At 36.5% G+C, this 13,866-nt stretch overlaps 1 protein-coding gene across 2 annotated transcripts in view; it reads left to right on the forward strand.

The window, feature by feature from the left end:
- RAB3GAP2 (RAB3 GTPase activating non-catalytic protein subunit 2) overlaps window positions 1-13,866 on the forward strand; it is a 36,113-nt gene that overhangs the window by 19,002 nt on the left and 3,245 nt on the right. For both annotated transcript variants that reach the window (XM_065740664.1, XM_065740751.1), the window contains exons 17-31: window positions 190-254; window positions 605-695; window positions 2,802-2,929; window positions 3,678-3,891; window positions 5,352-5,449; window positions 6,216-6,321; window positions 7,284-7,444; window positions 8,381-8,597; window positions 8,934-9,107; window positions 9,244-9,350; window positions 10,324-10,390; window positions 10,910-10,980; window positions 12,453-12,488; window positions 12,956-13,030; window positions 13,251-13,469. In XM_065740664.1, the coding sequence (XP_065596736.1) occupies window positions 190-254; window positions 605-695; window positions 2,802-2,929; window positions 3,678-3,891; window positions 5,352-5,449; window positions 6,216-6,321; window positions 7,284-7,444; window positions 8,381-8,597; window positions 8,934-9,107; window positions 9,244-9,350; window positions 10,324-10,390; window positions 10,910-10,980; window positions 12,453-12,488; window positions 12,956-13,030; window positions 13,251-13,469 (1,829 nt within the window). The remainder of the gene's footprint in view (window positions 1-189; window positions 255-604; window positions 696-2,801; window positions 2,930-3,677; window positions 3,892-5,351; window positions 5,450-6,215; window positions 6,322-7,283; window positions 7,445-8,380; window positions 8,598-8,933; window positions 9,108-9,243; window positions 9,351-10,323; window positions 10,391-10,909; window positions 10,981-12,452; window positions 12,489-12,955; window positions 13,031-13,250; window positions 13,470-13,866) is intronic.

The following is a 13,866-nucleotide window of genomic DNA, read 5'->3' on the forward strand; positions in this document are numbered from 1 at the left end:
GATGCCACTGAGCTGTTTCATTTGCACTGAGCTTATTTTTGGCAGCTTCTTTGTGGTATCTTAAATTCTATAGAATAAACCAATGTAACATGATAATGAGTTATCTCAGCTGCCAATGCAAGTTGGCTTCCTTTTTTCATAATCTACTTGAAAAATGTGAATTAATGTAATAATTTTCCTTATTCACAGACTTGATTGAAGCTGAAGCAAAGGAATTAATACTTGATATTAAATACCCTGCGACAAAGAAACAGGTGAATATTTAATGTCAGCATACCTCAATGTTAAAATATTGTGTTACTAGTTTAGATAAATCTTAAGCATTTTAAAATGTTAAAGAGCTGTTCCTAGAGTTACTTGAAGCAAATCATGGAGCTGTTATTTTCACTTGTTTTCCTGAGGGCATCTTTCACAGTAGAAGTTGAAATAATAAAAACAGAGCAGGCCAGCAGACCTTGTTATAGAATCAAACTATGCCACAAGTATATGTGAAAACAAAGGAAACACCATGTAAATCTTTGTCAAAGTTGTACTGTTGTTGGCTTACCTTATATGTCTTAACAGTAAAGTAAATGTTTAATTCTGTTGAATGTCTGCTTAACAGGCTCTGGAAAGTATATTGACAAGTGAACGCGTGCCACTTTCATCTCTCACAAACATCATTCAGACATTAATGGATAATTTAGAAAAACAGGGTAGGTGGATATTTATTTTGCAAATACAGTGAGGCATTTGCACTATGTCTGCAGTGCTGTAGGACAATTCTAGAATTGCTCTGTACCACAGGGAGGCCAAATTTGATTTGCTTAGGTTGGCTGCTAGATATCACAGAATATTCTACACATCCGTTTTTTTTCTGTGCAGGCAGCAGATAGCTTGCTAACAAGTATGTTTTGCTATACTTGCCATGTACCTAACAACTTGTGATTCTATTTAAAAATAAAGTAACTGGGCTGAGTACTTAGATCCAGAAAAAATTTCTTTCAGAAAGAAGGCTTCACAGACTTTGTGTAGAAAGTTTTAGTTTTTTCCTCTCTTTACCAAGAAGGCAGTAAAAGTGTGGAATCTTGGATCTGTAAATTTCAGTGTACTGGTGGCACAAAATCCTTATCACTGAGGATATGAGCTCTGGCCCAATGGTAGAATTCTCTTGGTAAATTTTTCTGATGCTTTATTTAATGTTTTGCTAGTTATTTCTCCAGAGTCTCAGGAATTATCATTTTTAATTCAAAACAATCAAAACAAAACCCACCACCAAAAAAAAAACCCAACAACAGTGTGTTACTGAAAGTCTGTGAGGTGCTTTCTTGAGTTGATGCACTTGGATCTTTCCAAATGGGGAGAACCTTTCTTGTGCTTGAGGTTACCCTCTTTGGGAGGTGCAGCTGGGTATTGAGGTGAGGAATAAAGTGGAGGAGCATGTGCCTGCTGCTTCCTTTGCATGCTTGGGGACTTCACAAGCTTCTGCTGCTCAGCATTTTTTTGTTTGGTTGGTTTTGTTTTCTGTGGATTCATTTCATCTTGTTAGGTGGAGATGAGTCAAGAAATCCCCATTGCTGTTGTGTGGCAGTTTTGAATAAACCTTTTTTCAATTAGAATGGCATGTCCCTTGTCCGGCCTCAGTGAGAATGTAGCAGTGCATTTTTGTAGTTTCAAGTCTTTGGGGGAAACTTTGTTTTGTTTTGACCACTTGAAGTGGTGAGCAGAGTAGAGTGAGTGTCGCATTCTGAGAGAACTTCTTAAAAAAAAAATAATACTGAAGAGAGGTTGATAGAACTGTATAGTTATGGTGGTATATTTCAGTGTGTAGTTTTCTCATTAATCTCTTATGGTCATAAGTTACATTATTTCCTCACAGTCGCAATGAAGAACAAAGATGGCTGATATTCCAGCCTGGTAATTTCAAATGAGTACCAGCAAACCTAGTAAACACAAATGGAAGATAATTGATAACAAGAAACATGCTGGGCTCTGTAAATGTTGTAGCTGTGAAGAAGAGGTCAAAATCTGGCAAGCTTTCTGTGTTTTTCTTGTCTATAGGATTTTGAACAGCAACGTATCAATAGTATTTAAGCTTCTTGGGGAGAAAATCACATTTAGAAGTTCTTGTAGACGAAGGTGGTATTTCAGAGATCTTCTGTACAGAAGTGTCTTTTTAGGATCTGTGTTAAAATGTTTTCTTTTTCAACAGATAAGTTTGAAGAAGTTCTTATTCCATGCTGTGTTGATGTTAGCTGCAAATGTTCTGATTGCTTTATTGACGTTCGAAGTTCAGAAGCAATTAGATATCCTAGATTTCCATGACTTAAAAAGTTGGAAGAAATAAAAAGGCAGTGTCTGGAAGAGATTAAAATGCTTTATTACCTTCAAATACCAAGCTTTGTCCTTATGTAAGGGATGTGCTATGTTAACATTATTGGCAGGACTAATAAAGATCGTAGTTTGATATCTAGGTTTTGATTTAAAAAAAAATCTGAGACTTAGCATCTTTCATTTTTTGGCTTTTTGTGGTTCAAATTAGGGAAAGGCAAATATCTGTGCAGTTCCTCTTATCAACCTCCTTCGTTTTAAAAACAAGCCTGTTATCTTTTTCTTTAGTACTTATAAAAATAACTTAACTGTTGTTTAGCTTATGGCAGAATAAAATATAATCATTGCAAGCAGCAGTGCATCAAAAAATTACACTGAGATACTAACCCTTGAGTAATTCCCAAAAGGAGCAGTTTAATGCAGTTGCAAAGTGTGTGCCAGTACTCCAGGCTATATGTTCAAATTAAAATGCAAATTTTTTTCTTGTTCAGAGCTCGAGAGTGTGGATGAAGGTTTACTGCAGTTCTGTGCAAACAAGCTGAAGCTGTTACATCTTTATGAAATAGTGAGCAAGCTGAATTCCCAAAGCATACAGCAAGACACTGTGCCCTCAGATAATGTGAGTAAATTCAAAGTTCAGTTATTGTATAGAATTGAGTGGTGATTTAAACATAAAAATACGTTTTTAGGGTTTTTGAAAATAAGTAGGTAAACAAGTTACACACTTTTCTAGGCTGAAGTTTTTAATGAAGTACCTGCTTTTATATAAATATATATATGTGTGTATATGTATATATTTAATTTGCTGTTCAAATTCATAGTAAATAATGTACCTAGCAGTCTTTGGCAGTCAGCAGCGGTTGAAATGAAAATAAAATCAGGATCCCCTGATTTCAGTTCTTTTTCTAGAGTACATAGCTTATTCTTTTTAATTTTGCAGAGGTATTTTATTGCTGATGGAAATCACAAATCCAATACTTGCTTATGTGACTTTCAAGGCATTTGAGAAGAATTCTGTGGGTCGGCATTGTAATTTGGCTTATTTTGTTATTGTTTTAAATAAAAAGCTTATAACTTTCTAGGAATTATACAGAAGGGTATTTTAAGTTGTTCATTGGGAAATGTCTGTATATTGTTAGCAAGATCTAAATGCAGTTGCCTATTGAGTTAGCTTAAATATGAAGTTAGCTAAGGTCTTTAAATTTGTGAGTATTCAGAAATTTTAACCTCTTAAGGCATTTTTAATGTCAGAAATATTTTAATTCTTCTTATTTGTTGTGTTTTCGTTGTGTTTTTTTAAGTTTGTAACATGCTTTATTAAAACTTTGCATTGGTCTTGTGATGTGGGATTTTTTTGTGTTTTTAAGGACTTAGCTAAACTGCTTCGGCTGGAAGAAAAAGATTTTCATAGACTCCAAACATTGCTGGAAAAGTACAAGAAAGAAAATGCCCAAACTCCTGTTCAGTTTGCTGATGAGAAGGATGATGTATTGTCTGTGAAAATGTTTTTGGAGTATTTAGAGTGTGAAAAGGATGCAATTAATGTAAAAAATATGGAAGATGATGAGTATGTGGCTTTAGGTAAGAGCTACTGGACTGTTTGTCAGGATACCTTTAAGACTAATTATATTCTAAGATGCTATAAATAGATATTTTAACCTTAACTTGGTGGCCTATAACAAGCTGGCCTACCTCAATGAAATTTCTCACAGTGGTAGTTCCAGATTCTTACCTTTAGGCATGGAGCAAATGCTTCTGTCTGGAAGGATATTAATGCAATTTAACCCCATATGTGGATGTGCTTACCCTAAAGCAGCGTTACCACTCTCCATTTTTCTATTAACAGTACTGAGTTGGATGCTTTTAGCTCACAAAGTGCAGCTGTATTTTTGCTTCCATGATGGTCACTCCATCTCAATAGTTCCATGAATGTTGGGAACTTGAAAGATGGGAGCTGGCCAGAAGCAATATAGAACCATTTTAGGGAGCTGGGACTCCTCCTTGGTGGAACTGGGGAGAGGTTTCTGACAACACTGGTCTGAAATTTTGATGATAGTTAACAGGTCATGAACCATGCTGGGTTGCATGTTGGGGTCTGGGTCTGGGTTACTGTCTGAACTCACCTTTAGATTGCAAGTTTGTTCAGAGCTGGCCTTGAGGGGCTCTTGGTAAATAACTGCCTCAAAGGCACTGTCTTTCTATATGACTTCTTTTCTGGGGAATCATAGAATGGCTTGGGTTGGAGGGGATGTCAAGGATCATCAAGTTCCAACTCCCCTGCCAGAGGCAGGGCCACCAACCTCCAGAATTCTTGGTACGCACATGGAATTCTGTGCACAGACATTGTGGTGTTCACTTAGTAGTCTCCTGCTTCTTTTGGCCTTATCTGTCAGACTTTGAGGGAAACTGGAATAGAAAAGTTAGGCAGAAGAGCTTGGCTTTCATCTGTATTTTGATAAAAGACTTTCAAAGCAATCTTAAACCTACTGAAGTGATTCATGTTTTCTCTACTGTTAATGCTATACTTGAGTTTAGGAACTGGGATAGAAGTGCTCTTCTCCCCACCTCTTTGTGCAAAGATCATCAGTAGAGTATTCAGCTGTGAGTGAAACAAAAATAATTGAAATATGGATGTTGTGCTGAGGAATTTATAGCACTGATAAAGTGTGAATTATCCAATTGATTTGTTTTGGATTTGTTTTGGTTTTTTAGTTGGTTGAAGTATCTCTGGTTTTCCGTATATGATGCACCAAGCTGTCATACAGTTATGGGTTATTTAGCGGATAAGCTTGTCCAGCACTTGAAGCCATTCCATGACTTGAACTAAATGCATAATACAGGCAGAAAAATAATGTTTGTTTGATTATAAATTCACTCGTGTGCTCCCTATAGTGGTAGGAATGTTTATGTCCTTTGTAATGAACCACCTTCTCCACTAAGTGTCTGAGTATCCTACTTAAAGCTCAGTAGTCCTTTGTATCCCATTCTAAGAGGTGATGTCTCTAGATCTCATTCATCATGTTGATGGATTTTTACTTCAGGCAGCTTTTTCTTCTGGAAGTGTTTGTGTGGAGAGAGTTCTACAGAGGAAATGTGTCATGCATTGGAATCAGCAGGTTTTAGCCCTCAAATTTTGTTGGTAAGGTATTTATTACATGCTCTAAAACTTTCTGCCTTGGAAAATAAAATGCTGAAATGAAAAAATAGGGATGTTTTATCTTGGAATATTGCTGTGCTCAGACTGTCTTTTCCATGTCCTCATATTCAGCTTTGAAGTGCTAAGCTTAAATATAAGCAATTTAAAAGGTGTCAAAGGAAAAAAAAATCTAGTAGAAAATATGTCTGAAGTATACATTTAGGACTACAAATTTTCTTGCAGAGTTTTTTCTTTTTTTTTTTTTTTTTTACAAAGAGAAGCAATAATTATGTGAAGTAGTTAATTGCAGAGACTTTTGCTTGCAACAAGGGATTTGTAAAGAAGTTAAAAAGAAAAAGAAATCAAATTTGTCAGAATCTTAGCAATGTTGAGATGGTCATCTTTTTTTCATCTGCATGTAATATTATTATTTTGCTCCTTTCTAATGCTTCCTGATGGCTGAAATACATATTTAAATACCAAGTAGCTCTGTGAAGATTTTCAGCTGTAATATTAACTACTAATTTTTACTAAGTTAAGATTGTTCTTGTACAACCTCTCTGTGCCTTCAGAAGAGTATCATCCAGTATATCTAATTGACAGATACTGGTTGTATTGTTTCCTTTAAAGTCTGTAGGATGCTGATTTGCTCAGTACATTAACTTTGTGTACACAGAACTTGAACAAGAAAGTGTTTGCGTTAGGTATATTGTGGTATCCGAAAGCTTCATTCTGTTGTTTTAATTTTGTATTCTTTTTTTTTCCCTAGTCACTCCTTCTGAATTTATGGCTTTCCAAAGAAAAAGATATTCTTGAGAAACCAGACTCCACAAGTTGCCTTCACACTATGCTGGCACTTCTGAGCAAAATGAAAGGTGAAATGTGTTTAAACATTCCAAATGCACAACTAATGTCCATTATCGTCAGTAATTAGAGTCTTTATAATTTAGAGAAAAATATAACAGGATTCAGTACTGTGTATTGAATGCTGTAAGAACTGACTCAAGAACATAGGAGAAATCTGGGAGCTTCTGCAGTTAAAGTGAATGCAACTGCAATTTGGCATCAGGAGGTGGCTGTTCTGATACCTTTCCTCTGTTTCTGTGGTGTATGGACTTGCCCCCCTCTCTTGTGCTGCTTTGTGCTCAGAAGTCCTTTGAGTTGCATTAACTTGTGTTGAGACCACCACTGTTGTTGTTCTAGCTGCATTTGTCCATTGAACATCTCTGTAGTTCTAGGAATGATTTGTAAGGTCAACTTTTGGTATTTGAGATGCATTGTGTCGTAGTCAATGTCTGATTGTCCTAGCTTGTTGGGAGCTTCTGTGGGTATGTTGGTGTCAGGTTCCCATGTCTGGTTCACCACAGGGCATTGTTATCAGCTTGAAGCTGGAAGTGTGAACAAGGTGTTGCTGTTTGAACCATTTTAATTCTGCTGAACATGAAGAGAGACGCATTGAGTGCATTGAATATGTGGGGCATCATAAAATCACCATGAAGGCTAGTTGCATTGTGAAGTGTTGTATGATAATATTCCTTAAGTCTAGTAAGTGTGCAGCAGGATTTACTGCCAAGTGATTTAATCTGTTGCCTGCTTTCTATGAGTTAAACTTAGAGAAGGATTAATTCACATTCTGCTCTTATTTTTTTTAGAGAATTAGAGTTGTAATCTTGAAATATGTTACATATCTTTAAAAATATATATATATTTAACTTAGAGTAATTGGAAGTTGTTCCTAGTGCATGATATATCAGTAAGTGCTGTTTTCAGGGTTGGTTACTGCTTTTACTAGTTGTAGCACCTCATGACCCAAACTGAGTTTTCCTGCTCTCCACAGTTGCTATTGATGAGTCCTGGGACACTCAGTCTGTTTCCCCCTGGTGGCAGCAAATGCGGACAGCTTGTATCCAGTCTGAAAGCAATGCAGCTGCCTTACTGTCTGCTTACGTTGGACACTCAGTTACTGCTCAGATAATTGACAGTGTGTCAGAAAAGAAGGTGAGTCATCATGTACTTCTCCCTTCAGTTTTATTTACTGTCAGTTTCATGCAAATTACTGTCTTTGTCATGGAGTAACACCTGCAGCATTCACTTGCCATTCTAACATGGATGCAAGCATGCCATCCTGCAAGCCTGAAAATCAGTGTTTGCATTTGTACCATATTATACTGAGGTAAACAAATGATATATCAGAAGCATTTGCTATGTGTACTTACATACATAATGGGAACTGTATAGCGGATTTTTCTCTTGCTAGCAAATAATATTGACAGGCTTGAATCCTATGTAGTTTTCAGATTTCCCTTCCATACAACCATTTATTTTCTTTTTTTCTACCATGCTTTGGCTTAAAGCCTCAAACTGCTGATGACAGTCATCGTTAGAGTTTGCTATTTTAGTGCATAAATCTGAAAGTGGGATCTGCACCCTACTGGAAGAATTCCTGGTTTTCCTGTCAGTGCATTTGCTGATTAACATGAGGATATTGAAATAGCACATGGAACTCTTGTACTGTATGATGCAGTTGTTCTGGGTCTGCAGGACGTAAATATTCTTTTATACAGTGGGAAACAGATGTAGGTGAAATAATCATATATGGAAGGAATGAAATGTTGTGTATTGGAGGACGTAGAATCTCTTCAAAAGGATTTAATTCATTTTTCAACTGAATACAAAGTTAAAATAGGATGAGAAGATGACCTTTCGGGTCCTTTTGCTTCATCATGCTTTTAATGAAGAATCTGTTGTCTTATGAGTAATGTGGGATATTAATTTGCCTTTCCATCATAGTTAATCTATGCATCTTGAGCTGTGTATTTTTAAATAGAGCATCTCTTGAGATAACAGCCTTCAATTTTAATATTGTGCGTTTTCTTAAAGAGACCTATACTACTTGAAGTGAACAGACTTGAAACGGCTAATATGTTGTGTTAGTTTTCCCAAATAGTTGTAGGTTCGGACACAGAATCCTGGGAAGCACTTTCCCTTGATGCTGAATATTGGAAGCTTCTGCTGAAACAGTTAGAGGACTGTCTGATACTTCAGACATTACTGCACAGCAAAGTGAGCAAGAAGACAATAAGAGTTTCATCTCTACAGAGTGAGCCTTTGGGTAGGCTTTCTGTGAAGAAATTGCTGGAAGGTGGAAAAGGTATGTTTCTCTCTTGGAAAGATGGTTGATTGTCTTTTTAATACACTTCTGAGCCTTCCTTAACTCTTTTATGAAATAAGCTGCACTGGAAATAGTTCTGCTGGTTATTTAGCTTAAAAACAAAGCAATCCATGTATCAAAATGATAAAAGGTATTACTGTAAAGGCTACATTGTAAACCTCAAGTCAGTTGGTTAATATATTTTCAATTGGCAATATCATCTTAATGTAATTAGTGTTATTAATAGTCATTTCTCTTGTGCTTCAGTTCTGAATTTTAAGTCTTCTGGGATATTCACTGACTATTTCATGCTTTTTTGTTGTTTTACTGTTGCAGGAGGTATTGCTGACACTGTAGCAAAGTGGGTTTTTAAGCAAGGCTTCAATCCTCTTGTACTGAATTTGGCACAGCACAGGAACAATACAGATAATACTGAAGAATCTGAAGAAATGCCTCCAAATATCTTTCTTGAGGAACCAGAAGTAGATGAAGACTTGGAAACAATCCTAGGTGAGAAAATAATGTGATTTTTATTTTTTATTTTAATTTTGACTCTTTTTAGAGATGCCTTTGTTACTGTTGTGAAGTAGCAGAAATTATGAGAGGAGTCCTATTTTGTAACTTCTGTTATTTTTCTTTCTCCTAGAGCTGCTGCAGCTTGCATATCAGCAGTTTCCTTGTAGTCTTGAAGTGGATGTGCTCCATGCACATTGCTGTTGGGAATATGTAGTGCAATGGAATAAGGATCCAGAGGTAAAAGAACTTCATTTGCAGGGAGTAATGGTTAAGAATAACTCTAGAGGCACTTCCACCAGTTTTAGTTCGTAAAAACCTTCATTGAGAAGACAGTGTTTGGATAGCATATTGGTTACAGTTTTTCTGCTATAAAGGACAAGCATAAATTGAATTGAGTTCAAGATTTGAATGGTACCACACAGACAGGGCAGTATGCTTCTATGCTGTCAGATCCTCAAGTGTTTGAAATAAGCAGCATGAAGAGTTCCATCTGTATTTTGTAGTACAAAAAAAAGTCATTGGTGCAGTAGAGTGGTGAACGTTTTGTCTATTCTGTATGTGTTAAAATGGATCACAGAATGCTTGGTACACTATCAGCCATTCAGTTTAAAGAGGGAAGAGGTTTCTTGAATGTTCTTAGGTTTTTGTCTTTGCTTTCCCTACTTTTGAGGGATTATTGTCATAAGGAAAGGAAAAAACAACATGGAATTCCAGTTTTCCATGGCTTTCCTATAGCAAATGGAGAATGTTGTCTTCACTTCTAAGGCTGTAAATTAAGATACGAAAATTGCAGTCAGCACTGCTTAGATCTGTGCAGTGTAACAACTTGGCTAAAGAAAAAAGGTTCATTTGAGATTTTTTTATCAACCATACTGAGAGTGAAAATTAATCTTCCCAGCACAAATGGTCGTTGTGTTTAAGAAAGTGGGTTGTTATTAGTCAGTGAGGGTACCCCTCAGCAATGAGTATGTTAGTAGTACATGTGACAAAACCCTGAAAGCAGTGCAGATGCATTTATGGATACATGTATGTTTGTCAGGGAGCACGAGAGAAGGCTGCAAAACCTCAGAATAAATCTTATGATTATCAAAAATGAGTGTCTTTATAAGAGACCTGGGCCTCTTAGGAATCAATAGTTTACATTTAAAACAAGTTTTGAATAATGAATAATATTAACTTGTTCTTTTTCCTTTTTTTTGTTTTACATAAGGAAGCATGTTTTCTTATTAGGTCTATAGATCATCTTCGATGCATCATTAATGCTCACGTTCAGCATGGTAAGCATGAAGCAGTTAATAAAAATGATCTTTGAAATTGCAAAACAACAGATTAAATGATTGTCTATGGGAAAGTAAATATGTGGAGTTGACAGTAGTGGCTGTTTTTCAGCACATAAACTTCTTGCTAGCGTTTTTCATGTGCTAGAAGTTTCCATCAGAAGTGTGGAAGTATGGGTTACGTAAAGCTAATAGTAAACTAAAGCTGCTTAAGTAGTAGTGTTCTGGAATAGTTTCTTTCTGTGCATTTTAAAATGCTAGCACGTAGTTCTTGTCAATTACAATTCATGCATTTCTTACTCATGAAGGCACTTCTGTTTGATCACCAACATAGTTTGCTCCCAGGACATCTGAAGTCCATGAATAAAGCCATGAGAATAACTGACAGTTCCCTCTTGTTTCATTCACCATCTCTCTTTAAATTCCCCAGTGTTAAGAGAACTTTGGCTTTTCAATCTGTGCCTGTATTGCCTAAAATCTCTTATACTCAGTAGAGTTCACAAGTTTGTGTTGTTCTAGGTATTGCTCTGATGATGTGGAATACATTCATCGTAAAAAGGCTTTCTTCTACTACATATCTAATGGACAAGGTGAGTGCTGCATTGTGGTAGTAGTTTTGAGGCTAGTATTTGCATGCTATGGGTTTAAATTAAAAATTAGTGTTTGGGATGTCTTTAAATGGCAAAAAATTCCCTGCTTGTTAGATGTATTGTGTAGGTAACTTCTGGACTTGAGGAAGGAATGCACATCTTAGAATATTAAACTGTTCCTTAGAATGATCATCTCAGTGTTGCTTTAAGCAGTATCAGACTCTGGTTCATGTACTGAAGCCTCATATGCAGCATTAACTTGCAGTTTCGAAGCTGTCTGCGTGTGCATGTATATATTTGTGTATGTACATAAAACTTCCACTTAAAAAGGAAGCATTTTTTCTGGTCCTGTTTCCTGGTGAGTGGTTGACATGAAACCATTAAGGTTCTACAAGCTGCAACTCTTCCAGTTGTTAGAGATCTGAGTCATAGGTATATTAACTGTGCAGAGCACAGAACATTTTGTGGGTATTTTGAGCATTTTGAGCTCTTGCTATGTTGTTGTATCACCCTCTCATAAGTAGCTTGTTTGCTGAGTTCTGTCAGTACTTTGTGCATGCTAAATTTAATGCTTATGATACGCAGTAGACCTGCTGATTGGAAGACAATTATCTACAGGATAGAAGCCCAGGTGTTGGCCATTATTTCTGCCTGCAGTAGCTGCCCATGGGTGTTTAATCAATCCCAGCACTGACAGCTGAAAGCTGTTTTCAGTTCAGGTGTTGAATCAGCACAATGGGCCACCGTGAGTCAGAGTCCTGGTATCTTGCTTCAGGTGTTTGGACTCTGCCAAGATGCAGTAAGCATTAATTTTATTTCTTTCTACTTGTTGAAGAAAGAGCTTCCACTGATGTATATGATTCAGAGCATGTGGAATGTGATTCAGCTTGTAGAAGTGGAACCTGAGTGATATTGTAGTAACTTTCTGAAACAGGAATGATTAAGGTGCCTCTTCTGAAGAATTTACTTGGAGAAAGCATGAATATGATATAGTAATATTAAATCTTTTCCATTTATTTCAGTGAATATTCTGGAGTGCTCCCTGTTCTCCTTTGCTCCTTGTGATTCCTCATACTATCACACTTGATATTATAACTCCGTATTATAGAAATAATTGGGAATTTCTTAACCAGGTTTAAGATCTGAATGAAGAAAGTGGGTGGGGGGGCTTAATTCTAGACATTATGAAGGATGAACTAAATGTTGGTGTTGGTGGTGTTTGTTTCTGCCCTGTATGGTATGTATATCATACATGACCGATGCCAACATGTAGTTTATTGTTCTTTAAACATATATATTTAATATACATTTAAAGAAAGCAATACACTGTTGCATCATGTGGCTGCAGTGAACTTTTTTCTTTCTTTTATATTAGGAAAATTCTAAGTGATAGCTTACATTGCAAGGTAACAGTAGTGCTCTGTAGTAATAATGATTTAATTGTGCTGAAACATGGAATCTTCTTTAAACAGGTTGGAAAAGCTCCGAAGGACAGATTATGCAGAAGGGTAAGCAACTACTTCTGTCTGACATGGGGAAAAAGTTATCAAGAAATTCCTCTTTAATTTGAAAAACAGGTCATAAGCTAGTATTCAGGTGTGAAAGTTTTGAAGCTTGAGATCACGTGACAAATTGCTGTTATTTTTCATGTGCAGTTTTGTTTAAAACTCTTGGGAAGGCAGTTGATAGGCTCAGAAATGAAGTGTACTAGATACAGTTACTTGAGCCCCTCAGTCTTTTTTTGAGATGCAATAAATAGTCAAATCAAGCTTTAAATTTTTTTTTCAAGATAATGGAAAGCTTATTTTCTATTTTTTTTACTTCTAAATCTTTGTACTTGAATGTGTATTTAGCTTAAGATATGTGATAAGCTTAACAATGTGTTGTGTCAACAACTGTTTTCTCAAATATATAGAGCTGATAAAAGCCTGTTAGAATTCTATTTGAAACAATTCAAATTTCATGTTGTTGACAGGACGTAGGTATGAGTGACACAGCCCTGACAGCTTTTCTTGGCTGCTGTTCAGATCTTCTGCAAACATTGCTAGAGGTAAGATTTGTATCTTCTGTAGAAGTTAACTTAAGAATATAGTTATATTAATTTCTGCATTGTTCAGGCAGATGTTAGCAAACTTGTCTAGAAAATATGAAATCCTCTAATTTTTTTTTTTTATTTTGTTGCAGAGAGTTTTTGATTAAAGATGGTTTTTTTTGTGCAGAAGGCCAATATGGCTGGCATCCTGTATAACAACTTTATGTTCATCTGGTAGGCTGACGTGAGTAGCGACGAAATGCCAGCTCCTGTCCTGGACACTGAGGATGCCTGGGTGTCTGTGGAAGGGCCGGTATCGATCGTAGAACTGGCACTTGAGCAGAAGCGCATCCACTACCCGCTTGTGGAGCACCAGTTTGTGCTATGTACTGTCTTGTATGCCATCATGAGGTTTTCACTGAAGAGTGTGAAGCCTCTGTCGCTGTTTGATAGCAAGGTATGTCTTGTGAAAGCTAATCCCTGCTGAGGAGAAGATACTGTGAAGATTTTCTTTCAACACTTATTCCTTTTCCCTGTGTTAGCGCAGAGCTGGGCTCCTGGTGGTGCTCTGCACTGAGTATATCACTGCCAGAGGTGGCACTGGGCTGAAACAAGAGCTACCACGTGCCATCATTCAGCAGTTTACCTTAAATTTGATGAATCTGTAATCCAGGAGACCTTACTTTTAAGTGGAGTCAACTATTAAAAAGTTATACTTAAAGTTATACTTAAAATGTGGATTTCTTCCTATATATCCCATACAAAAATGAACTATGATGCTTGGCATGTTTTCTTGAAGGATAATGGAATAGGAAATGCATCCAGACTTCAGCTCCAGCTGGTAGTATAGCAGA

The sequence above is a fragment of the Cyrtonyx montezumae genome, unplaced genomic scaffold, assembly GCF_038088225.1.
Source record: "Cyrtonyx montezumae isolate F1298 unplaced genomic scaffold, pur_monq_1.0 scaffold_0, whole genome shotgun sequence".
In the NCBI taxonomy this organism is placed as follows: Eukaryota; Metazoa; Chordata; class Aves; order Galliformes; family Odontophoridae; genus Cyrtonyx; species Cyrtonyx montezumae.